We start from the raw sequence: 26,118 nt of genomic DNA, 5'->3' as shown, positions 1-26,118 counted from the left end.
TGGGGCAATTGCCGTTTTCAATTACCGTTATAATGGGGTCAATTACCGCTTCGCCGCTTCCTCTCTGCACATGCCCCAATAAAGCCATTTTGGATAAACTGACCCTGGACCTGCAGTCAGACCTAAAGGAAAAGCTACCACTGTGTGTCAAACGGAAATGGAATTTAAAGAGTGCCTCAATTTTCCCCGGAGCAGAACATTTTACAGCACCATGGATCAGGTGGTATGTCAGCTGATCTGAACAGGAAGAGATCCAAGTTCAGTGAGCGGTGGCAGTCATAGCGTTATTTCTCAATAAGTATTATAGTTCTCACCCCAAGACACATCATACTATTTGAGAAAAACGTAACTGCTACTCAATAGCAAATCCATTCATAATGTTTGCCCCTGACGACGAGGATGGAGATTTTCTGTCACCTACTGGAGGGTGAGTAAATTTCCTTTCTTTTTTTGGACAGATTGCTAGCAAGAATTAGAAGAAATTGCCATGCCAATCGTTTCTCGTTTCAGCTTGTTTCATTGTTATTGATACAATGTCTTGTTTTGAGGTTTGTTGACTGATTTCCTGTCAATGTTAATATGGCCAAAAATTCTCTAGCTAACTAACCAACAACTATAATGATCTATTAGAGCGACAACAAGTGGTCATTGTCCAAATATATTTATGTTTTCAATAAACATTGGAGACAAAATACAGGTTACATGTTGTCAACCATCTAAGCCAACCTCTGTTTTCCTCGTGGTTGCGCGCTGGTATTTTTTTTTGCTCAAAAACCAACCCTTCTATTTACTTGAGCAAGTCGGGTGCATAGATGCTGTAAAGAAGTCAATGGAACGCAGACATTTACCAGATTGGCGCACATTCAACAAATCTGGTCAAACAAAGTGGATATTCGTCAAATCCGTAATGATTGACGTATTGTAAGAGGCCCATAATGTTGTTACTTAAGCAAGCATTATTCTCTGATTTTCACCTCAAATTAGTGTTTAATACACATATAAACAATGGTCTAAATGTAGGTTAATTTTATTGGGGGGCAATGAGGAGTCTCGGGATCTTTCCCCCATGCGTTTTCATGTCAATTCCATTGTTTTGGTCGAGTTCGATTGACCCTCTTTACCGCATCTATGCCTTGCAAAATAATTATCGATGGGAAGGGTGACTTGACCTCGTCTGACTCCTCGCGCATCCTCAGTCAGAGCCTTGTGTGAGAGTCTTTGTCCTCCACCTCTTACCCAGAGACGCAGTACTGCACGGAATTTGCAGGTACAGTATGAGGTGCCTCATGCAACTGATTCAGTTGCAGGTCACTCTAGTTGCTAGATCCTACGCTTTGGGTCGTTTGTGATTTCCCCCTTTTGGCTGCGAGCCCAGTTTTTAGTTGCTGGATTAATCGGCCTGCTATGTCTGCTCTGAAGTAGATGACTAAAAATCACTTGTACAATGCAGGCTAACTGCCAACTACGGCCTATGTGTTTTGCTCTCTAATATTTCCTGGCTAGTAGGGCAATAGTTCCCTCAGCTAATATGATTTGGCGGAATGAATCTTGTCTGGGCCAGAAGCAGTGAAGGAGGGGGGGAGGCGAGCATTGTGGCTCCTAATTCCTCTCACATGCTGCTAGTTAGGGCCAGTAGGGCGAGGGCTGCCTGCTCCTTCAGCTCAGCACACTCTGGACTGCAGACTGAGCCGGAACTCCACAGCTCTTCCAGTGATATGGTGTCAGATCTGCCATGGATGTGTGACCGCTTTGGGGAGCAAGACATTGAGGAAAGGAGTGGAGGGCATCACTGAGGGTGGGAACACTGAAACACAGTGTGTTGGGTGGCCCGTGCCTGCCTTACACATGTAGGCGAAAGGGGCTACCCTTCACCACCAGTCGTAAGCAACAGACAGGCTTCGAGGTGTCCACCATGTCTTCTCCTCTAAGGGATAATGACTACCTGTGGAGGGAGATCCAAGGGTCAGTATTGCCCTGCTCTGGAGGGAAGAGTTAAAGTAAAACCTGATGTTTTGTCTTGATGATGACCGCATAAGCCTAATTTGCCACTGGTGGTCTGTCTGTAGCAGTTGAGGAAGGTTATGGGGTGTCTTATTATTTGAATTTGGTTGCCTGGTTCTAATAGCGACTGGGAAAATGTTCTTGTGGTCATTCTATTTACGCTTCAGTTATGGCAACGTGACATTGTTAGAGATGTTTCAATTTCGTGATATAGGCTATTCTAGTGTGTAGTCGTAGTAAGAGCTGCTGTGATAAAATGACCTACACTAATGGTATTGTGTTTTCGTCATCTTGCATTCAACAACCTGTTAAATGTGGGAATTGGCTACTTGGCTTAACGTTAACAAGTCATTGTGGTGTTAACTACGGAATGCTGACTTGTTGGAGGCAGTTAGACTGAGGGTATCTGAATCCCAATACGTCAGAGGAAAGGGCTCATAAGAGCAGCTTTTCTCTATTGTTTGGGCATGGGTCTTGATATACAGTGTGCGGTTGCTGTGTCAACTGGGCATGGGTCTTGATATACAGTGTGCGGTTGCTGTGTCAACTGGGCATGGGTCTTGATATACAGTGTGCGGTTGCTGTGTCAACTGGGCATGGGTCTTTTGTTCTCTGCTGAATATACATTTTGTGTTCGGTGAAATCAGAAACAGTGAGCCAGGAAATGATTAACCATGAAACAGGACAGCTGCTCAATTAACACTAGACCTTTTAGCTTTTCATTCAATGAGATGTTTTTGTCTTGATGTCTTTTGCTAAAATATTTGTGAACTTAGGAGGGGGGTTTAGTAGACCTAGCTCATTACACCAATAGGCCGATCGCAGATAATAGGCTTACAGAAATAACCTAAATATCACTTCCTCTGTGTTATTTCAGCGCAAAGCTGGCATCACTTTTTGGACTGGACCAAGCAGCAAGTCATGGGAATGAATCTTTTCAATATACAGCCCCTAAACAGCCCAGGAAGACCTCAAATCCAGGTAAAAAAAACAGAGCTTAACCGACGCAAGGGAATGTGACCAAAGTTTGGCTAATGCTCAGGTGAACCTGAGATGTGTTTACCACATGTTTGTTTTATTTCCAGGTCCTCCTGCCCAGAAACCTGCGTTCCCTCCGTGTGCTCCTGCAGTACTATTGGCTACAGCTATCCATGCTTTCAAATAGTGAGTATCGTTAAACTGTACAAATGACTAGAAATACCCCCCGTGGATCCTGTGACATCATTAGACCCATTCATTGGTTTTGACTTAATCCACAACTGACGGTGCGTCTTTCTGTTTAGTCTTAACGGGCAGTATCATAAACAAGGAAAGCTGGGAGCTGCAGTCCTGGGTAACCAAACAACAAAAGAGGTGAGACCAGAGTTGTGCTTTTATTGGAAACAGTCCATTTTCCTAAGATTTCTATCGCTTTGAAAATGCTTATCATCATACAAGTTTGCTACCATTGATCTACAAGTTCCCTGTCTGTTTTCTCGTAGTACAAACTCTTGCTTTACATCAGTCAGCAGAAACAAGTGACTGCGGCCAAGATTCATGTGGGCTTCGTCTTTACGGTGAGTTTAAAACAAACAAAAAACATTGTCAGAGGAAGCTGAGCAAGTGAAAAATGCCAAGTAAGCTTCTCTAAAAGAATCTCGCTCTCTCCCGTTGTCTCCTGCAGGTTCAGCCCAACAACTACTGCACTTTTTATGATGACCAGCGCCAGAACTGGTCCCTGATGTTTGACACAGAGAAGGCTGCTGTTGACTTTTGTAAAGAGGTGATGGACAGCTGAGCTTAGGTCATGTTTAATTGCTTTGTGCAGAATTTATTTTAATGTAGACTGGTATAAAAGTGATTTAATTTGGCTGCTTCTTTAATTTAGGTGTGTTTGGCAAAAGTGAACAGCGCCCCCTCCTTAGATATGGTGGTGGTGCAGGACCTGACACTAGGGGAGGGGCAGGGAGTTGAGACTGGAGACTCCTTGGAGGTGACATACACAGGCTGGCTCCTACAGAACCATGCCGTCGGACAGGTAAGATATGGCTGTGTGTGTTGTGCCGTTAGAGATTAGTGCTTCGCACATTGCTGTGTGTCCTCTTTGCCCTGGGAGAGCTAGTGGTACAGTAGTGTTCTTGTAATGTTCAACTATTGTTTCAGGTGTTTGACTCCAACCTGAACAAAGACAAGCTGCTCCGACTGAAACTTGGCGCTGGAAAAGTGATTAAGGTGATTAATTGATGTACAATTGGTGAATAATGTGGGTCGTATAGGCACAGCTAACACTTCTGTTCTAAATAAGAATAGTAGGGGCATTCCATACCAGACATGCATGGGGAATGCACAGCTTCCTCTGTCCTCTCTGATTGCTAGGGCTGGGAGGAGGGCATGGTGGGTATGAGGAAGTCAGGCCGGCGTCTCATGGTGATCCCCCCCAGTCTGGGCTATGGCTCCCAGGGAGTAGCCAACCGCATCCCAGCAGACAGCACACTCATCTTTGAGGCAGAGCTACGACGGGTAGGACCTCCAGCATCTCGCAAATGGGACTGTCCAGTAACTCTAAGCCAAAATGTAATATTTAATGAATGTCTTTGTATCATCATGCCCTTCTGTTGTGTCCCCAGGTGAAGTTGGCAAAAGACAGTGGGTCTGACCGTGCCAGTGCTGGGTCTCGGGACTCTGCTGCCTCTTCACCTGTCCCCTGTGTGGAGAAACTGGGTCCCTACCTGCCGGCAGGGACCACTCTGCTCCGTGCTACAAGCCCCGGGAGACCAGGGTAAAAGCATAGGCTCATCTAAACACAATCACAACCAGCTCTTTTCTGTCTTTGTTCCTCTTTCGATTGTTTTCCCCATCTCTTTTTCAGGGAACCACCACTTCGGGCAAAGTCGAATTCCATCAGTGAACAGTTGACAGTGAGTGCTTTCTCTCTCTCATCTGAGTCACAATAGACTTTTATATAAAACAGGCACAGCTAGGGCTCTGGCGATCATAATATTTTGTCAGATGGTTATTGTCATGCAAAAGACTGCCGGTCTCACGGTAATTGACTGTAAATTAACAAACACATTTAGCATCTCCAGTTAGATCCAAAAATCTCAAATTTGGACTCATCAGACCTAAGGACAGATTTCCACCGGTCTAATGTCCATTGCTTGTGTTTCTTAGGCCAAGCAAGTTTATTAGTGGTTTCTTTGCAGCAATTTTACCATGAAGGCCTGATTCACACAGTCTCTCTGAACAGTTGATGTTGAGATGTGCCTATTACTTGAACTCTGACGCATTTATTTGGGCTGAAATTTCTGAGGCTGGTAACTCTAATGAACTTCTGCAGCAGAGGTAACTCTGGGTCTTCCTTTCCTGTGGCAGTCCACATGTGAGCCAGTTTCATCATAGCGCTTGATGGTTTTTGTGACTGCACTTTCCGGATTGACTTAACTTCATGTCTTAAAGTAATGATGGACTGTCGTTTCTCTTTACTTATTAGAGCTGTTCTCGCCATAATATGGCCTTGGTCTTTTACTAAATAGGGCTTTTACTAAATAGGGCTATCTTCTGTATACCAGCCCTACCTTGTCACAACACAACTGATTGGATCAAACACATTAAGAAGGAAAGAAATTCCACAAATGAACTTCTGACAAGGCACACCTGTTAATTGAAATGCATTCCAGGTGAATTCCTCATGAAGCTGGTTGAGAGAATGCCAAGTGTGTGCAAAGCTGCCATCAAGGCAAAGGGTGGCTACTTTGAAGAATCTCAAATAATATAAAATATATTTAAATTGTTTAACACAATTTTTTTGGTTACTACATGATTCCATGTGTAATTTCATAGTTTTGATGTCTTCACTATTATTCTACAATGTAGAAAATAGTACAAATACTTTTGACTGGTACTGTGTTTGAGTATGTATATAGAGATTTGTTTTTAAAATGGATATCTCCTAGATTTAGGATTGACACTTTAAAACCTTGTGTTATAATTTTTATTTTATTTTAAGTATACTATAAATAATTATACCTAAAGGGGTCCCTCAATTAATTATCATATTACTAGGCTATTCAAAATCAAATACAAATGCACTCATTGGAGGATAACTGTAAGCCACCCTGCACAATCGGTGAACCAACAGCATTGCCTAGGGCCATACATTCTCTCCCATAATCATGGATAGACATTTTGGAGAGTAGCATAAGGTAACCACTCCATCCAGTATGCATAATGATACAGTACACCGATTATGATTTTTCAACGCCGATACCGATTAATCAGACTTTTTTTATTTTATTTTTGTAATAATGACAATTACAACAATACTGAATGAACACTTATTTTTATTTAATATAAAACATCAATAAAAATCTATTTAGCCTCAAATAAATAATGAAACATGTTCAATTTGGTTTAAATAATGCAAACACAATGTGTTGGAGAAGTAAAAGTGCAATATGTGCCATGTAAAAAAGCTAATGTTTGAGTTCCTTGCTCAGAACATATGAAAGTTGGTTGTTCCTTTTAACATGAGTCTTCAATATTCCAAGGTATTTTGTATTTCATATACCTTTGACTATTGGATGTTCTTATAGGCACTATAACACCTTATACCACCCACCACTGCGACTTATATGCTCTAGTCGGTCGGCTGGCCCTCACTACATATTCGTCGCCAGACCCATTGGCTCCAGGTCATCTACAAGTCCATGCTAGGTAAAGCTCCGCCTTATCTCAGCTCACTGGTCACGATGGCAACACCCATCCGTAGCACGCGCTCCAGCAGGTGTATCTCACTGATCATCCCTAAAGCCAACACCTCATTTGGCCGCCTTTCGTTCCAGTACTCTGCTGCCTGTGACTGGAACGAATTGCAAAAATCGCTGAAGTTGGAGACTTTTATCTCCCTCACCAACTTCAAACATCAGCTATCTGAGCAGCTAACCGATCGCTGCAGCTGTACATAGTCTATTGGTAAATAGCCCACCCTTTTTCACCTACCTCATCCCCATACTGTTTTTATTTATTTACTTTTCTGCTCTTTTGCACACCAATATCTCTACCTGTACATGACCATCTGATCATTCATCACTCCAGTGTTAATCTGCAAAATTGTAATTATTTGCCTACCTCCTCATGCCTTTTGCACACATTGTATATAGACTCCCCCTTTGGTTTCTACTGTGTTATTGACTTGTTAATTGTTTACTCCATGTGTAACTCTATGTTGTCTGCTCACACTGCTATGCTTTATCTTGGCCAGGTCGCAGTTGCAAATGAGAACTTGTTCTCAACTAGCCTACCTGGTTAAATAAAGGTGAAATAAATAAAAAAAATTAAAAAAAATACTGCCAGTGTAATAGTATAGCTTCCGTCCCTCTCCTCGCTCCTACCTGGGCTCGAACCAGGAACACATCGACAACAGCCACACTCGAAGCAGCGTTGCCCATCGCTCCACAAAAGCCGCGGCCCTTGCAGAGCAAGTTAACCCACTGTTCCTAGACCGTCATTGAAAATAAGAATGTGTTCTTAACTGACATGCCTAGTTAAATAATGGTATATAACTTGAAATCGGCCCTAATTAATCGACCATTCCGATTAATCGGTCGACCTCTAGTCCACACTCCAAAGACGATTACTTGAATTTGTTTAATTTTGGTGTATAGGCTACCAATTACAGTATGTACCAAAGACATTTAAATCAGTTTTGTTTCATGTTTTTCTGCCATGCATAATATGTGGTAGTCTATGTATTATAACGGCAAAATCATTATTTTAATTCAGTTTTTTGGGGGGGGCTTGGACTCCTATGCATAAACTCTAATATTTATATGGGTGTTTTGAATGAATTATCACCTTAGCAAGCGCTGTCTGTTTCCTTGTTAGACTTTGAAACAATATCCACAACAAACATGTTTTACACTGTTTCAACCTGCTGTTGAACTTCTTTCTTCAAACTGATCAATCACAGTGAGGTTTAAAATCATAATACTTTTTTGATAGGTTTTTGATGTGATTTTTTGATTGTATTTTCAATGACGTCAGAGTGGTTAGAGGAACAATAGAGCCCTGAGTACCAGGTCATTAGGACCTGATGGAGGGACAATAGAGCCCTGAGTACCAGGCCATTGGTGACCTGTTGGCGGGAAAATAGAGCCCTGAGTACCAGGTCATTAGTGACCTGTTGGAGGGACAATAGAGCCAAGAGATTGCTGTGACTCAACGGTCACGTGTAATTTTACTGTGGTCTTTACTCACGACAGCTGGTGTGGCAGTAATACTGTCACCGCAACAGCCCTAGGCACAGCTGACCTGATAAAGTATAACCTATTCCTTCATCTTCCCGTTGCTCCAGAATCCAGACGCCACCAAAGCCAAGCTGATATCTCGCATGGCCAAGATGGGTCAGCCTATGTTGCCCTTCATGGCAGGGCCCTCCTCCCAGCCAGACTCCAGCGACTCAGAAATGGAGGTGAGATGAAGGGTGTATTTTCATATAGCTGCACCTACAGTATAGTAGCTGAGATAAGTATTCGAGAGAATCGCTGTCTTCCTCCAGGACCCCAGAGTGAAGGAGCGTCCTGCTGCTCCTTCTCCTGTACAGATCTCCACTGCCCCCCAAGCTCCAGTGCAAGGTGAGCTCTCCCACAACCTCTTCTGGAGCCATCACTCTCCATGTTTAGCTGACCAATAGATTGGTCTTAAAAAACGGTGATATTGACCTATGTCTTGAATTGTTAGACTGAGATCTGCTGTAAAACTTCCTTTTCAGGGTGTCTGTTTGTTGATGCCCTGGAGGCTGCCTTTGGATGACATTTCTCAGTTTGTACATTCATTTTTTTTTCTTAAGTGCTTTCTCACCCTCACGGGGCATCGCCCTCTGCCTTGATGCCTGTTGCTATGACAGCTGCTGCTCCGCAGCCTGTGATGTCAGGCTCCGCCCATGCCTTTCAGGTGAGAATGACCCATGTCATCTTCATCGTTCAACTGTCACAAATGTAACTAATTTCCATGCTATTTTGTATTGACTTTAAGGCTCACCGCCCTTTCTAATGAAGCTCTCCTCATTCTCTGTTGTCATTAAATCAGTCTGTTATGTTCTTTCATAGCCTTACGCCTACCCACAGTCCTCTATGTCTCCCTCTCAACTTCAACCAATGGGCCAGATGTACCCCACCCAGGCAGTACCATACATGGGAGGCACTGGCGAGGTCACTTCCTTCCTTATGGCTGAAGCTCGGCAGCATAACTCTGAGATCCGATTGGCTGTTGGCAAAGTGGCAGATAAAGTGGACCAGTTGGCTTCAAAGGTCAGCAGTAATATGAAGGGTATTTCTCTGGTGTTATCAGACATCAGTTTTTCACTTCTCATCGATCCTCATGTTTTGACAGGTTGACGACCTTCAGAGGCAAGGAGGCCACTCATTGGCTGTGCCCAGTGTCACTATGGAAACCGCCATGATTATGCACAACATCCAAAGAATCATTCAGGTATAGTCCGGGGGTGGGGGGGATTTTAAGCTTTCGGAATTATTTTTATTTATTTATATATATATATTATTTATTGATCATTAAATGTGTAACTGTCTTTATAGGAAAATGAATCTTTAAAGAAGGACGTGTACGAGAAGAGCTCACGTATAGAGGAGCAGAACCGCAAGATCGGGGAGCTCATCAACCAGAACCAGAGGTAAGACCGACATTGATCTGCTGTAGGAGGCAGACATTAATCTGCTGAATTTCCCTGTTGTCGTCCAGGTACATGGAGCAGAGTAACCTGCTGATGGAGCAGAGGAATGACACCCTAAAGTCCTCAAGTGAACACAACCAGGCCCGGACGCTGCAGGCTGAGCAGGACAAGGTAGATCACCAACCCTACGTCTGTATATACTGTTATCACCCTGCAAGGATCAACAAACGTTCCCTTATACTCTCCCAGCCAGTGGCAGTATGAGGTGTGATTATTTAAACCCATAGCGATGGCTCTAGGAATTCTTCTCATGACAAAAGGGTTTATTACAGTATCTAACATGTCTGTGGGGATTTCAGTGGCCTTTACTTTGGTGTGTCTGGGGACTAACAGAATCTCACCTCCATCCACTGCTCCTGGCTGTTTGTCCTGCGGTGTTAGTCTCAGGACCTTTTAGTAGTGACCGTTCACTCTTTCCAGCATGCTCTGCCTCTGCCTCAGGACCTGGGCTTGGGCCAGGTGAGCCTGTTTGCTCACTCGCTACCTCCCTCCACTCGTCATCCCCCTTTTCGCTAACTTTTCATTTATTTCATTTTTATTCAACCCTTCCCTCATTATCAGTCATCTTAATCTTCTTCCCACAGGGTCATGCTGTTAGAGTCCATGTTAACTCTGTCTCTCACTCATCATCATGTCTGGCCAATCACCACCACTGTCAATTCACTCTATGGCTGTGTCCCAAAAATGTCACCTTTCGTTCATGACCACTGTGAAAAAATGGCTAGAAACGGACAGTTCCCACCATGTTGCTTTGGTTCCAGTCAGATTAGTGATCATAAAGGAAAGAAGATGAGGAAAATAAGCAAATTTGAGGTTATTGGGACACCAGCCTGTCACTGGGCTGTGTATTGTATAGACAGACAACACTTGTGACGATCAGTGCTTGTCTCTATCCCTCAGGTACGTCTGACAGAGGAGCTGGCCACGTGCACATCACGGGTGTCCCAGCTGCAGCAGGAGGCCACGTCTCACCAGCAGAGGGCTGCAGAGCTGCAGAACAAACTGACCTCTGCCCTGCAGGACGGCGACACACACTGCACACGCATCTCCTCCTTAGAGACCCAACTGGAAGGTATACACTACTGTTACACAATGTGTTTTATTTAGAGAGGTTAGACAGGTGTCAGCAAGAGTGTGTTCATCTTGATGTAGGAAGTGAGGTTAGACAGGTGTCAGCAAGAGTGTGTTCATCTTGGTGTAGGAAGTGTCACTGAAGGTGTGTGTGTGTGTGTGTAGAGCTGAAGGAGACTGCAGAGAGAGGCCAGGCTCAGTACCGCACAGAGAAGCAGAAATGCAAAGGGATGGCTCTCCGGGTGAACAACATGGAGGAGGAGCTGCAGGACCTGAAGGCTGACAAAGATGGTATGGAACGAGTGAGTACGGCACACAGTAAATGTTCTTGTTGGTTTATCTTTTAGATTTGGGCACCAATGCTTACGTCAGTGTGAGTGGGCCTCCTCTCAGACGTGCATGGTAGAAATTGCCCAGAGGCAAAGATCTAGGATCAGCGTACAGATCTCAGTTCAGCTCTCTTCACTCCTAAACCTTGACCAGAGTTGAAGGGCCTAAAACTGACGTTAGATCGGTGTCTAAGGGTATCATCATCCTTCTTCTCAGATGGTGTCGGACAGGAAGAGGAAGTGGCAGGCAGAGAGGCAGCGGTGTGATGAGGAGATGGAGGAGCTGAGGAGGAGCAGCCAGCAGGACATGGAAAGTCTGAGGACACAGCTCCGCAAGGCCAGGACCAGCACTGGCCAGGCATCCTCAGAACAGGTATTGTACAGTGTTTCCCCTATATTAATCAGCAGCGGCGGGCTACACTATTAAATCGTGGCCGCCACTCCCAAAAATATGATGTACATTTTTATGTGTATGTATATATATATATATATATATATATATATTTATTTATTATTATTTTTGGGGGGATGGTAAAACATTTTCAGTTTAAAGTTAAACAACTAAAACCAGATATAAAGTACGTAGAAAAGATAATGGATCTATATATTTTAAGATCATCTTTGAGAACTAACAGCCACCAGAGTAAAAACTAGACCTTAACTAGGTTTCTATCTAATTTGCGACAGATTTTCATGTGAATATTCTAAAATCTGCATTTTCCCACGTTTTCCCATGTTTCCATCAAAATGACTTTTTGCGGATAAAAGGCTGTGTGACGACGTAGTGCACATAAAACGTTAAATTCCCATGTACCGAATTAAAAATACAAGTTAAATGGGTTTCCATCACATTTTCAACTCTACCGATGAGTTTGTCACAAAAACTGTTGCGTTATATTGCTGGTCTTGGCATGTGCCCTCTAGCCTAACCAACAGCTCACAGATACATTGCGGGTAGGCTACCTACATTATGAGATTATTATGGATATGAGCAATAGTATTTGTCAAACGGAAGCTAAGCATCGATCGTCATGTCACCAGAATAACACCCTCAATATTTAATGGAAGGGAGCATCAAGCTCATCACCGTGCACGTTCACCACACTGAAGTTCATCAGAACTTATTTCATCTGTAGCCTAATAAACTGCAGGCTTTCCCGGGTCGTAGTGGGAGGACCACACAATATATCATGTGACTTCCAAGTTTATGATGGTTATGATATCAATATTTGCGCATTAAGGAGTTTCCACCGCCATTTCTAGCACAATACATTTTACAGATACAAAAAGATCCCGCCATGTAGAACGAACAAATTGTCAGCATTTCTAAAATTGTACCGACGTTTCATGTTCCAATCACCCCGGTCATTCTTTTTTTTCATGCCTCAGGTAATTTATCTACATGAAATGGTTGGATGGAAATGCTCTTACACACGGAGAATCTACAATTCCAAGAATGTCATGGCACGGGGCCCCTATTGATTTCATTCTAATGTTTGAGTCACTTAGATAGCCATGGCTTGTGCCGTGTTCTTATACTAACTGTGTAGAATTGCAGAACATTTGCTTGAAAGTAATTGTTCAGTTTTTCCAGATTCCTATGAAATATGACCCATAATTACTTACAATAGGAGCGAAAAAGTTAACAGAATATGAACTTTTTAAAGAGATTTGCACTGGTCAATTATTTTAAAACTGCACATTTTCTCTCAGCATTTTCCTCATTGCAGGAAATTAGCTTTTTAACTGGCATTTTTAAAATTTTATTTTCAGCTCCATCACAACACTCCCACCCCCCCTACACTAACTTGGCCACCGCTGCTGAAAAAAATCCTAGGGTAAACACTGGTGTATATGTATCGTCTATCGGGAGGGAGTGATAAATATTTACACAGCTAAATCTCCTTTTGGATACGTTTTTAGTCTATGAAGAGTCATTTTGTGTGTGTGCCTGACTGCGTGTGCGTGTCTATTTTTTCGGGTGTGTATTCCAGCTAGCCCAACTGCAAGCAGAGCTGGAGGAGGACTGGAAGAGGAAGTGTGAGCAGGCGTTGGCCTCGGCCAAGGAGCAGCAGGGGCGTGAGATGGCCGAACTGGCAGAGCAAAGAGACATACTGGAGCAGAGACTGACCCAGCTACAGGAAAAGGTCAACAGCCTAACCCATATTCTACCGTACACAACTTTCTCTCTCACGACGCCACTTTGGACTCCTGAGCTCATACATCGTTTTATGTGTGGCTAAGGGGGATTTGTTACTGTTCTACAACAATGGGAACGACATAAGTACAAGGCTGTGAAATGACTTATTCTGTAGCTTAATCTGTGAGAGTAGTGGTGCGGAACCCTAACGGGCTCTCTTTCATTCGAACAGTTTTCAGCTCTGAAGCAGTCCAGGGGCTCAGAGGAGCAGTGCTTGTTGCAGCAGCAGGGACAGGATGAAGAGCAGCAGGTCCTACAAGAAAAGGTATTGATCTGGTTATGTGTTAGCTGCTAATGCTATTTCTAACTCTCTCCATAATGTTATGAAGTCTTCTTTCTCTCGCTCTCTCAGTATTCAGGCCTGGAGGAGCAGTGGTCAGCTGTGAGACAGAAGCTGGAGGGGCGAGTGGCTGAGCTGGAAAGGAGGCTGGCAGAGCAAGGGGGCCAAGCGGACAGTGCAGGACAGGACACTGCAGGGGAGGTGAGGGTGACACAGAGCCATGTTTTCTTTCAGACAGCTGTGTCTTTCTTACCTGGAAAATTGGGCAGTAGATATTTGGTTTAAACCAAAACTTGGAACATACAGTTCAGGGCTGTAGTTCTATTTTATAAAAATGTATGTCAGTCTGAACTTAAAGGTCAATAAAAGAAATACATTTCAATAAATGATCATCTCGAAGTGTTCTGGCTACATGATGAACACAGGCTAGTATTCTTTTTCAGAACGGGAGTTTGACATTGCCCAATTTATTTTCAAATCCTTGGGGAGAAGTGTATAATGTGACAAGGTGAAAGCTGTACTTTGTTATGCATTGAAAAATGTGTGTTTTGTTCACACATACTTCGTGTTTTATATGCCCATACGGGCTGCGCACCAATTGGTGTACGACACAAAAATCAATCAATCAATCAATCAAACTGTATTTCATGTTTTGACCCTGGCCATGTTTTCCTGGCAGGTGAAGCGTGTAATGAATGGAGTGTTTCACTCTCTGAGGGGGGAGTTTGACCTACACGAGACTTACACAGGCAGCACTGTGCTCGGCGTAATCGTCAACACCATAAAGGTACAGCATCTCTTCAGGACAATGACCAAAACGGTTGTCTCAATAACGTGTTATTCACAATGAAGATGGACTGAAAAGGATGTGGGTGAATTAATGTTGGTCTTTGTCCCTTTACAGAGTGTTACCTTGCAACTGCTCAATGGTACCGAGAGACGTTCATCCCATCTGAGGGAAGAAGAAGAGGAGGTTGACAGTGATGTGAGGCATAGAGAGGAGAGACCAGCTCAGGATGCTCATGTGAATGGGAAGGAAGAAGCGGAGGAGCAGAGGACCGAGCCTGAGCAGCTTAGTGAGTCCTCTGTGCAGAGGGAGGGAGACCCCAGAGATGTGCAGGAGAGGGCTCACCTTGAGGCAGTACCAGAGACGAAGAAACCGACTCGAGTGGAGCCAGAGGCAGACATCGACACGGATCCAGAGCACCAACCACTCTCAACCCAGCCACAACCACCATCTCCCCAACCACAGGGAGAGATCACCACAGAGGCTTCTGAACCCACTGGCATAAACCTTGAGGAGAATCTGCCCTCTGAGATAGGACAGAAAACTCAGTCCGAAGGTGGCATAAGTAGCCCGGAGGTGAAGAAAGTGAGTAGGACTATTGAGGGTCCCCTGGGTGAACTGAAAAGAACTAGCTCCAAAGCCACAGGTCCTCAAACACAGCTTCCACCTCCACCAAGCCCCCTGTATGATAGTCCTGGGAAAGTAACAAGGTGAGTTCTATAGAGAGACCAGTGAACTAAAATTAAACTTCGATAAGGCTCCGTTATACCCAACCATGTTCATAATTAGTCCCTTACTAATATGCATGCATTCCTGCATCTATCTATCCCCCCCCCTTCTATGTCCATTCTCACTCGTGTGTTTTACTATTCTCTCAGTCTGACTGAGGGAGTAGGAGAGGAAAATGGGAAGGAGACATTTTTCCTGAGCACAGCCCCAACCAAACCCCCACCCACGGAGGAGGAGGAGGATGATGAGCTGGTGAGGAAGGATCTCTAGGGCCACACCAGTTCTCTCAGATGTCTACACACTGCTTCTGTTCCCCCTGTTTGTCAGTGGAGCCTGTGTTTATCTGTTTTGTGGCTTACTCTGTGAATAGAACAGCAGGTAACACAAAGATGGTTTCGGGATCGAATTCAGTGGCATTCTTAACTGTTAAGTCTATGACAGGAACTTGTTCTGAATTACTTCATTTATTTCTGAACAGTGTTTTGTGGTCAGCAGATAATTACTGAACACAACTCACATTTGATATGTTTTCTCAGAGCTTGAAGGGGCAACCTCCCCCAGCCCCTCTGTTTGGCGATGAAGAGGATGAAGATGATGATCTTGACTGGCTGGGATGAGCAACAACTGAAGTGATGAAAGTCTTGTGAGTCTTAAAGTCCAGATGGAGGGACAGGCCCTCTAGAGATATCATTTCCACTGTCCTAAAAGGGACTACATGGAAGGGACGCGGTGAACTCGTCTCTGTACATGGAAGGGACGTGGTGAACTCTGTCTCTGTCTCAGATAAGGCAACTCAAGTGAGTGAGAAGGATGTGCTGTCTGACTGCTCTGAACACTGTGGTTAGAGACCTGTGCTGTTGATCTTTTGGTCGGACCTGACTGCTGCTGCCTGGAAACCACCTTTAATCAATTAAGTATTGACTAAAGGTAGTTTCCACCAGAACCCCCCCCCCCCCCCCCCTCCCCAGAAATCAATCGATCTGTTAGTCCTGTAATTTGTTGACTTCATTAGGCCTTAAATTAACATAATTTTGGTCTCTAGCTGATGATTTAGCTTGTTTTGTCTGTTTTCAAGGGTTTCAAGGCGGTCATGTATTATGTGCTAAATGATAAGAGGGCTTGCTTCTTCAAGAACTTCTAACTTTTACACATTTTTGCTAACCGATATGCATTCCAGAAAATAAAATGCATCGAGTACGTGGACATCTATTGTTTCCTTTCCAACTTGACCTTTTCTTGTCTTTCTGGATCATTTTGGTGATGACATCCAGAATCAAACCAACAACTTGCTAAATTGAATACTGATACTTGCAATTAAAACATTTATAAAAACACATTGACAAAAAACTGGATCAGAATTTGGTGTTGATAGACATTTAAATAACACCATATCATCAAGAAGAATGCCCAAGATGAGTAATGTCATGAGTATGGAGAGCCTTGCATGGCAACCTCCGAGACAGGATGGGGGTGGGTGTAAAAACCACTGACCAGCAGCTGGAGAAGAACTAGTCTCTCGCCGTTGCTTGGTAACGCAAGTTCTGAAAGGTAGCTATTGGGTACAAAGTTGTTTAGCTAGCTCTTACATAGATTTTTCTTAGCCTATTCCATTTACTTCCCATGCCCTCCCATGAGGTACGTATGCGTTGCACTGGGATGTTTTTTTTGCTCCATAAATATCAGCAGAGTTACTGTAGAAGTGGCTGGCCTAGATAGCTACTGTAAGCTTCTCTGGATGTTTTGAAAGTGAAGTTGCTCTAAAAGACGAATTTTGCCACAGATGCCTTTCAAACTCTTCCCTCCAGCCAGTCACAAGCCCACCAGAGGGAGCACAACAAAAGGTTGGAGAGGTGAGCCAGAACAGAGTTATAGCCTAATACAATTCAATATAGTAAGTATATTGCCATTGGCCATCCAGTATACTGCAACAGAAAACACTCCCAAAAATTGAGTCCTACATTTTAGTTGAATATGTTTAAAAGTTTGACCAATAGATTTGCATAAGGGTCTACATTGCAGCAATTACAACTCTCATTCTTTGCAGTGCAGATCTCCACTTTCCAGGGTTCAACTCTGTTGACCATAGTCCTAGTGACAAGCAACACAAGGGAGTCAAGGTTGGTCAGTTACACTAGCAGATAGTAAGCCTAATGTCAGATGCAAGACTTGTTGACTTTGTCTTACACCCTTTGAAAACCAAAGTTGTATTTTTTTTGTAGACTATTCTTTTCGATGGTGAGTAATGTTGATTGTAGTAGAGCTGATGCTGTGTAATGTCTGCTGTGGCTGTTATTGCAGCTCAGCCCAGATCAATCTTTTGGCCAGCTGCTCCAGTGCATCATGGGGCTCTGGCTCCCTATTGATGTGGATCCCCAACACATCCTTCAGAGCCACGCCCAAAATAGGTCACATGATTTATTGGATTTGATGTGGATTTTATCTTTATTTTTCGTCATATCAGTCACTTTATGTTATAGCCCTAGACCTTAGATTGTATTGTTTGCTTACCACGTAACCTTCTTTTTAGGCATTAAACTTGGCAGATATGCAGATTTTGGTGTCAAATTGCCTTTTTGTACACATGCCTAAACTGTCAAGGAGCTCATTTGCCTTCTGTCCTGAAAAACCTCAAGTGGTGAGTACCATATATTCACTGGTTTCATAAATTGTATGTGGCAGGTTATTTATCTTTGTATTACATTATTGTCAATGAAAACACATTGTTTACCAGTTACATTTACTCATCTATATTGTGTGTTCTAGAACAGAAAGAAGTCCAAGAATGTGTAGAAGAGGGTGCTGTTCCAGCTGACTCCATTGACGTCACAGCTGAGAAGTGAGCATGGGTTGGGCTCCCTAGTGGCACAGCAAGCTGTCCACCCAAAAGATCTTGTCCTGGCCAAGCCTTACACTGACCCCCAGAGGGAGGAGGAGGATGCTGGTAGACCGCAGGCCCAGAACCAGGAGCTCCTGTAATTGTAGGCTAGCCCAGAGGCCCAGACCCAGGCTCAAACATGCCCACGCCCCCCCCTCAGCACCCAGGGTCCCCAGTGCTTACCTCTTCAGGAACAAGCCTCTGGTGTTCCACAGTGTTAGGGAGAGGGTGCTGAGGTGACACACCCAGCAGGATCGCTCAACATACAAACTGGACAGCAAGGTCACACATACTGTCATAGTACTGCCCCATGGCATTCTTTTGTATCTCAAAGTATGGCTGACCTATGATCTGACTGGTCATTTAAAAGGGGTGTCTCCATTGCTCTCTGAGTGAAATGGAATGCGTGGAGTACATGTAACTAACAGGCGTGAAACCTGCTGCTGCCTCTCCGTTCTTATTCATCAGGCTTGTTGAGAGATGGGAAAAACCCTGATTTGGCTCCACATGTCTAGCAATGCGTGAGTGTCACGGGAGAGTGAAACTGGGCATTGGTTCTGAAGATGCGGGCCCTGATAGCTCCTATTACAGTGAGCTTTTCTGCCTAGTTTTATAACTGTTTATTTGATGTTTTCCAACATCTCATGTAGAGAGTGGTCAGTGGTCACGTACTTCCTTGATTATCCATGCTTTAGGAAGAATGCAAGATTTATTTTTTTACAGCTGTTCATAAACAAATGAATTACAGAATGTCAACTTAACTGAATGTTTTCAAAATATACTGTCTAGGATGTATGCCTCTTGTGGACAACACTTGTCTATCGTAATGTCCTGTTGGTAGGTGTGTAACGAGGAGAGGAACTGCTATTTCATAGGATTTAGTTTAGTCAATGAAAATAAACAAATATTTGTAGTGTCGCACTTGAATAAGGTAATTCTGGCAACCCATGTTTTGTTTGAGAATAATATAAGTTTGTTTCCTTTTCTTCTGTCTTCATAGCTCTTACTCTAGACTGGAGGGGATGGCATTGACTGGAATAGGTCTGTCTTCATAGCTCTTACTCTAGACTGGAGGGGATGGCATTGACTGGAATAGGTCTGTCTTCATAGCTCTTACTCTAGACTGGAGGGGATGGCAATGACTGGAATAGGTCTGTCTTCTCAGACTATCTGTGGAGAAAGCACAACCTTCCGCCCAACTGTGACAGAGAAAAGCCATCGCCCCCCCCCCCCCCCCCCCCCCGTGGCGGGACAATGGTGGTGGTCCACTGGCCTCCAAGTCCAAGTGCCATCTCTCATTGGTGCCAAGCACTTCCTTCAGGTTCTGTAGCAGCTCCAACCTCAGCTGTCTCAACCCTTTGCAACCAAGTAAGTGTCTGACTCTTCACCTCTCAAATCTAGCCAACACACTCAGCATGAACCAATCAAAGTTTATCCTTGCATTTTTAACTCATTTCACATGTACTCTAAGCACCATCGTGCCTTTACAATTCCATGATTTTCCTTCAGGACACAGCTTCGACAGATGTGGTCAGTATATCATGTGGCAGACCAGGGGGTTGGGTCAAAACGTTTACACAGATCAGACATGGACAGAGTAGGATTAGCTCAGTTTCAAAGGTGTTTATTAAAATTGCTGTATCCTTGTGGGGATACGCCCCCCCCCCCCCCCCAGCTCTGTCGGGGAGGGGACTGTCATCAGTGCAACGTATGTCTCCCTTCCCGATAGGGCATCTGCGTTTACATGCTTCGCCCCTGACCTGTGCACAACAGAAAAACAGAAGCGTTGAAGGGACAAGAACCACCTGGTGACCCGATCGTTTGTTTCCCTTCCCCTGGCCATCCAGACCAGGGGAGCATGGTCCGTGACCAGGGTGAAGTGGGTACCTAACAGGTAATACTTGATTGTCTAGCGCCCACTGTCTTCTCCCGGGATGAGGCTGCCAACGGTATCTGCCAATATCCTTTGGTCATGTCAAGGGTGCTGATGTACCGGGCCTTTCCCAATCGGTCGATGAGCTCGTCCACCCTCGGCATGGGGTAGGCGTCGAACAAGCTTATGTCGTTTACACCCCGGAAATCATTACAGAAGCGGAGGCTACCGTCTGGTTTGGGCACCAACATGATGGGGCTGCACCATGCACTGTGGGACTCTTCAATGACTCCCATCCTAAGCATAGTGTCCACTTCCTGTTTCTCTGCCTTCCTTCGGGCCTCCGGAATCCTATATGGCCTCTTTCGTACCGTTTCCCCGGGCCGGGTACGGATGTGGTGTTCAATGAGGGTTTTACGGCCCGGCTTCTCAGAGTATACCGCCGTGTTCCGATCGATGAGCTCCCTGAGCTCTTGCTTCTGGCCCGGGTCGAGGTCCTCATTGCTCAGAACCACCACTGGTACCGTTGGCGTCCTGGGTCCCGACCATAACACGGCCAAGGCTGTCCTCCCGTGCCACTTCAACAGGTTCACATGGTCATCTGTTGGCTTCCGTCTCCCCGGATGATGTACGTGGCAATTGACAGGTCCCAGCTTCTCGATCACCTCGTATGGCCCGTGCCATGTTGCCAGGAATTTACTTTCGGCCGTGGGGATTAAGACCAACACCCTGTCTCCAACCTGGAATTCTTAGGGCTGGGCTCCCCGATTGTAGACCTGGGCTTGGGTGCATTGGGCCTTCTCCTAATGTTCCCTCACGACTGGCCATATGGCTGTTATCCGCTCCCTTATCGTCTCCACATGCTCTACCACGCTGCATAAGGGGGTCGGGATACCAGGTGGCGTAGTCTACTATTACCAGGATGTACCGGTGTCCTCATGCTGTTTTTACCAGGGGTCCCACTATGTCCATGGCGATGCGTTCAAAGGGAACCCCGATGATCGGTAGGGGGACCACTGGGTTTCAGAAGTAGGCCTTTGACACTCTGGGCAGCTGCGACGGTCTTCCTTACCCCGGGCCAGTGGAACCGGGCGGTGATCCATTCCCTGTTCTTCTCCATTCCCAGGTGCACCCCCAAAAGGTGGGTGTGGGCCAGCTGAAGAACGGTTCCCACGTACCGTCGGGGCAGCAACAATACCTCTCGAAGTTCCCCCTGTTGGTGCGACACCTGAAACAAAAGGTTATTCTTGATTTGGAAATGGGGGTATCTCCAGTCAGTCACTGGTACTGCACCCACCCTCATCTGGCAGCTCCCTTGTGGCATCACAATGTTGGCCCATACGGTTGGATACCGCTTTTGTGTCCTCGGGGAACACAGGAAATGGACATCTCCCTACCACGTTCAGTCTCCAGGTTCAGCAGGCTCGAGCTTCTGTGTTATGTCCATCAACCTTCACCGGGACCATGGGTGCAGTTGATTCGTGGTGTGCCCAACAGGAGTTGACGTAGTTCACTGCGTGACGCACCTTGCCTCTGGGGCTTGCTAGCATTGACTCCTCGAGCCAGGCAATGTGCCCCCGGGCTCCAAACTCAAAACACCTCCTTTGGTCTCATCTACCTGGGGTCGTCGGTGGCGGGTCGGCCCTACCCCAGCCGTCTCTCCAGGGGTTTGCTGTCCTTTGGCCCTGCCGACTGTTTGTTCGGGGTACACAGCAGTGGGGCTGTCCTTCCGACTCCTCGAACGGGTCGCCGACTCAGCAGGGCCTGAGTGTTCTGATGCATATCCACTGCTTCCAGGAGGCTCTCCAAGGTCTGGGGTGCGCATAAACTTGCTGCCCTCTTCATGTCGTGGGGTAGTGCCTGTAGGAAGCGATCCAGGACCACTTTGTCTAGGATGGAGAGGGTGGATACGTCGGTTAAGATCCATCCCCTGGTGACGCACAGTAGGTCGCTCATCTGTGGTGAGGGGGATGCGTCGGCTACAAACCTCCAGTTGTGGAAGAGTTGAGCCCGATGGGCCAGGCTGTACCCGTAGCAGCTGAGTATCTCCTGTTTGATTCCATCGTAGTTAGCCGCCTGTTCATCGTTCAGGTCCCAATATGCCTTTTGGTCATTCCCAGAGAGGAACGGGGCCAGCAGACTGGCCCACTTCTGTCTTGGCCGTTCTTCCCGTAGTGCCGTCCGTTCAAGCGTACAGAGGTAGGTTTCGATGTAGTCTTCTGTTCTTGATTTAAAAACTGGTTTGGATGTGATTCAGTAGACGCTCCCCCTTGTAGCTTCCTGATTTCCTCAATGAGGTGGCCGTTTTGTAGCCGCTGTTCCTCCTGCATTCGTTCCTGAACTGCCTGTTGGGCCCGGATGAACTGAGCTACCAACTCGTCCATGCTGATGCTGTGTAAACGTCAACCATGATCTGACCACGTTATCAGAATGCCCGCATTCTCCACCACTTGTGGCAGACCAGGGGGTTGGGTCAAAACGTTAACACAGATCAGACACGGACAGAGTAGGATTAGTTCAGTTTCAAGGGTGTTTATTAAAATAATAGTTCCAAAGAAAATAATAGGTCTCCCCCATGAGACCCTCTCCGGGTTGCCGTCTTCTGGGCTCCGGGTCTTGCTGGATCCTGTGGGGATCAAAAACTGAACTCACTCCTGTTACCTCTGGAACTGTCCCCAACTATACGGGAGTCCTTTCTTCCACCAGTATCTTTCCTGTGTGCTGCCCCTCTGGCAGCTTTATGGGACTTGTACAGCTGGTGAGCAATCAGCCCCAATTAATTCTGGCCGGAGAGCCCATCGAGACCTGGCACGTCCAGCAGATGGAGCCGTCGCCTCTTGATGTATACTCCGTCTGTCACCAGGCCTCGACAAGTCTCCCCCTGGTGGCTGACCTGCTGTACGCCACAATCAATACAGTATAGGATGTTTGTTTTTGTTATTGTATCATTCATCTGCTACTTTTTGAAATGTATTTGTACATCAGAAGTGTTAATATATGCATTTTATTCTCATCTTATTTTCCTGATCTCTGTGATTCCACAGACTGTCAAGGAGAGGATGATACATTTGGACTATGCTCAGGGAGAGATGCTGGAGGAGGTCAAGGAGGAACTCTGTGGACAATGGCCACAGGCCCTCAGGGTCCCAGCCATCCTCTAGCGTCAACTCTGATACAAATGGATATAGTCAACCTTTTAAAAGGAAGAAAGACACTGAAAGTTCCAGGACTAAGACCCAGAAGTAAAAACACTCATCAGGCCTGTGAACATGAAATCTTTCATCCAGAGCTGCCCTTATATTTTAGATAAATAATAATATTTCTGTCTGCTTGCTTTTTCTTTCTGTCAAAGTGTAGCCTAACATGGTAACAACAATATATGTTACATCATTTCTACATGCCTAATCCTTATTCAACAATCAACTATCTCATGATTCAGTATTTGATTATTTAACCAGTCAGCTTCATGGCAGCCTTGGGGATCAGGATTCTAGGTGCACCTCACCACAGGGTGGTGGTGCGGTCTGCCTAATGAATCACAGGAAGGCCATCAAGGACCTCAACCACCTGAGCCACGGCCTGTTAATCCCACTACTGTAGTCAATGAACAGCTGAGCGGTAGTCAATGAACAGCATTCTCACATAGGTGTTCCTTTTGTCTAGGTGGGAAAGGGCAGTGTGGATTGCGATTGAGATTCCATCTGTGGATCTGTTGGGGCAGTATGCAAATTCTAGTGGGTCAAGGGTTTCTGGGATAATGGTGTTGATGTGAGCCATCACAAGCCTTTCAAATCACTTCATGGCTACCGACGTGAGTGCTACGGGGCGGTAATCATTTATGCAAGTTACCTTTGCTTTCTTGGGCACAGGGGCTAGGGGGGGTCTGCTTGAAACATGTAGGTGTTACAGACATGGTCAGGGAGAGGTTGAAAATGTCAGTGAAGACACTTGCCAGTTGGTCCGCGCATTCTCTGAGTACACGTCTTGTTCACATCGCCCTCGGAGAGCGTTATCACACAGTCGTCCAGAACAGCTGGTGTCCTCATGCATTCTTCAGTGTTGCTTGCCTCGAAGCGAGCATAAAAGACATTTAACCCATCTTGTAGGCTCGCGTCACTGGGCAGCTCGTGGCTGGGCTTCCCTTTTTATAGTCCATAATAGTTTGAAAGCTTTGCAACATCCTTCGAGCGTCAGAGCCGGTGTAGTAGAATTCAATCTTAGTCCTGTATTGAAGCTTTGCCTATTTGATGGTTCGTCTGAGGGCATAGTCGGATTTCTTATAAGTGTGTGGATTAGTGTCCCGCTCTTTGAAAGCAGCAGCTCTAGCCTTTAGCTCGGTGCGGATGTTGCCTGTATTCTACAGGTAATGGCGGACTGAACGTAGTTATGTTGGACACCTCAAGATAAAACTGTGTAGTATTCAATATCGGCAAGTTAGACTAAATATTAGCACTACTCAATCGACTAATGTTACGGAAACAAGCAACACCCAAACATGACGGAGAGTAAGACTGAACCGATTTCAAAACGAAAACGTGACTCTTCTACAGACACAGACGATTTAATATTTTCACCACCGGGAATGGTAAAGCTCGAAACTGATCTGTTAAAATCAATAAATGACAAACTGGGTATACTTGAACTAGTCAGGACATAAAATAGTTGAAGGCAAGCCTCGATGAGTGATGAAAAAGCTGCGACATTGGAGAAGGAAACAAACAAAGTAAAAGTGACAGTCAATAAGATTTAAAACCGAAGTGAATGAACTTAAAAAGGAGAACATTGTTCTGAGAGAAGCCTTACGTGACATACAGACTAGATCCATGAGGGAGAATCTGGTACTTACAGGTATCCAAGAGAAAGAAGGAGAAGTTCCTGAATCCTTAGTTAGAGAGTTCCTACTCACATCGCTTCAGATTCCACGCAAAGCTATTGACAAAATCCAACTCGAACGTGTTCGGACGCAGAGGTGTGAGCGCCCAATCGTTGCCAAATTGCTTCATTTAAAGATAAAATAATGGTTAAAAGCCTGGGACTTGATGGGACCAAAATTGCCATGAATGACCAGTTCCCAAAGGAAATTGCAGAACGGCATAAAGTTCTATATCCACTTTTCAAGGAAAATAGATTAAAAGGGAAACGAGGAGCTCTCTTCGTCGATAAACTATATATTGATAACTAGTTGTTCAGAGACACAAACACTACTCCATAGCTATTTTAAAAATTACAAGTTCTTTTAGACGAGGAAAATAATGAAACGATTCTAGCCCAGTTATGGATTGTAATAATACAATAAAAAATATTAGCTTTTCTATACATCTTCAAATATAACCAATTGGAACACAAAAGCACTAATTCAACATGGTGAAGATAAAAATTCAGTAAACAGAAGGCAAGGTATTTGTGGATGGTGTGGTGTGTTTTTAAAAAAAAAAGTGGCGTTGAGTGGGAGGAAATGGTTGCATATCCCAGAACCAATGTATTGCTGTGAGCGGGGGTGTGCGAGAGCTTTCAATGTTGTTCAGATGATGGATATACTGAATTATGTATTTATCATGGGGAACTACATTTAAAAAAAAAAATGTATATCTAATTGATTTATTTATGATCCTATATTGATGGAACGGTCTACAACCCTATACCTTAGACACCCACCTGAAGGACCCAGATACTAAGGAGAAGTCCCTAACTGTTTTATGGCCCTGCTGTAAGCGGTCTGTATGCAGCCAAAATGCGGTCAGAGCCCTTCTAGAGCTGCACCGCCCCCTCAAGATTCTGAGGCTGCCTGGCAGGGTTCGTCCTGCCAAGCCCCCTAAAGGGAGAGCATTCTATCAAGGAAATTCTCAAAGGTACTAATGAGAACCTTGACGACCTTGTACCTAGCCGGTGGGGTGCCCCCACCCAGGCAGTGGCAGTGCTGGCAACACTAGCTGCAGTAACCCATGGGGAGGGGGTCACACTCAGACATTCAGAGAGGGGATATATTATTGTGGCACAAAATCAAAAGTCTGACTGCATGGAGATGCTTTGGAATATGCTCAATACGGGGGACTGTGTTGTGGGTGTTTCAGGGAAAAGGTGTACATTTGACCTCTATCTAGGATGTGACAATGGTTCATAAAATATCTCAATTTAAAAAAAAAATCACATTTTTTGCACGGTCCTGCAGGCCTTCTCATACAGCTGCAACTGTATATGCATTTGAAAAATAAAGACCTTAAGTTGGGCTCTGGGATGGTGCAACTGT

The 26,118-nt window shown here is 45.0% G+C and overlaps 1 protein-coding gene across 7 annotated transcripts; it reads left to right on the top strand.

Moving 5' to 3' along the window:
- The first annotated feature begins 82 nt into the window (after nt 1–82).
- Nucleotides 83–23,265, top strand: LOC109895742 (FK506-binding protein 15). 7 transcript variants are annotated; one of them, XM_031830245.1, is made up of 33 exons: nt 83–427; nt 2,879–2,982; nt 3,087–3,165; nt 3,285–3,354; nt 3,483–3,557; nt 3,665–3,763; nt 3,869–4,018; nt 4,144–4,212; nt 4,357–4,500; nt 4,608–4,759; nt 4,850–4,898; nt 8,333–8,449; nt 8,537–8,612; nt 8,828–8,931; nt 9,087–9,287; nt 9,370–9,468; nt 9,573–9,667; nt 9,736–9,838; nt 10,628–10,799; nt 10,964–11,100; nt 11,345–11,500; nt 13,122–13,274; nt 13,500–13,592; nt 13,680–13,808; nt 14,287–14,394; nt 14,512–15,104; nt 15,273–15,375; nt 15,660–16,973; nt 17,168–17,240; nt 17,422–17,758; nt 17,887–17,959; nt 18,999–19,366; nt 22,916–23,265. In XM_031830245.1, the coding sequence occupies exons 1-28, from the start codon at nt 378–380 to the stop codon at nt 15,738–15,740; spliced, it is 3,561 nt and encodes a 1,186-aa protein (XP_031686105.1). In that variant the 5' UTR covers nt 83–377; the 3' UTR covers nt 15,741–16,973; nt 17,168–17,240; nt 17,422–17,758; nt 17,887–17,959; nt 18,999–19,366; nt 22,916–23,265. The 7 variants fall into 7 exon arrangements, with proteins under 7 accessions (XP_031686105.1, XP_031686103.1, XP_031686104.1 ...); XM_031830243.1 differs by having other exon boundaries at nt 17,168–17,758; XM_031830244.1 differs by having other exon boundaries at nt 15,660–17,240.
- The last annotated feature ends 2,853 nt before the right edge of the window (nt 23,266–26,118 follow it).

The sequence above is a fragment of the Oncorhynchus kisutch genome, linkage group LG8 (genome assembly GCF_002021735.2).
Source record: "Oncorhynchus kisutch isolate 150728-3 linkage group LG8, Okis_V2, whole genome shotgun sequence".
NCBI classification, from domain to species: Eukaryota; Metazoa; Chordata; class Actinopteri; order Salmoniformes; family Salmonidae; genus Oncorhynchus; species Oncorhynchus kisutch.
The sequence above is the reverse complement of the archived record's forward strand: the minus strand, read 5'-3'. Positions and strand labels throughout refer to the sequence as shown.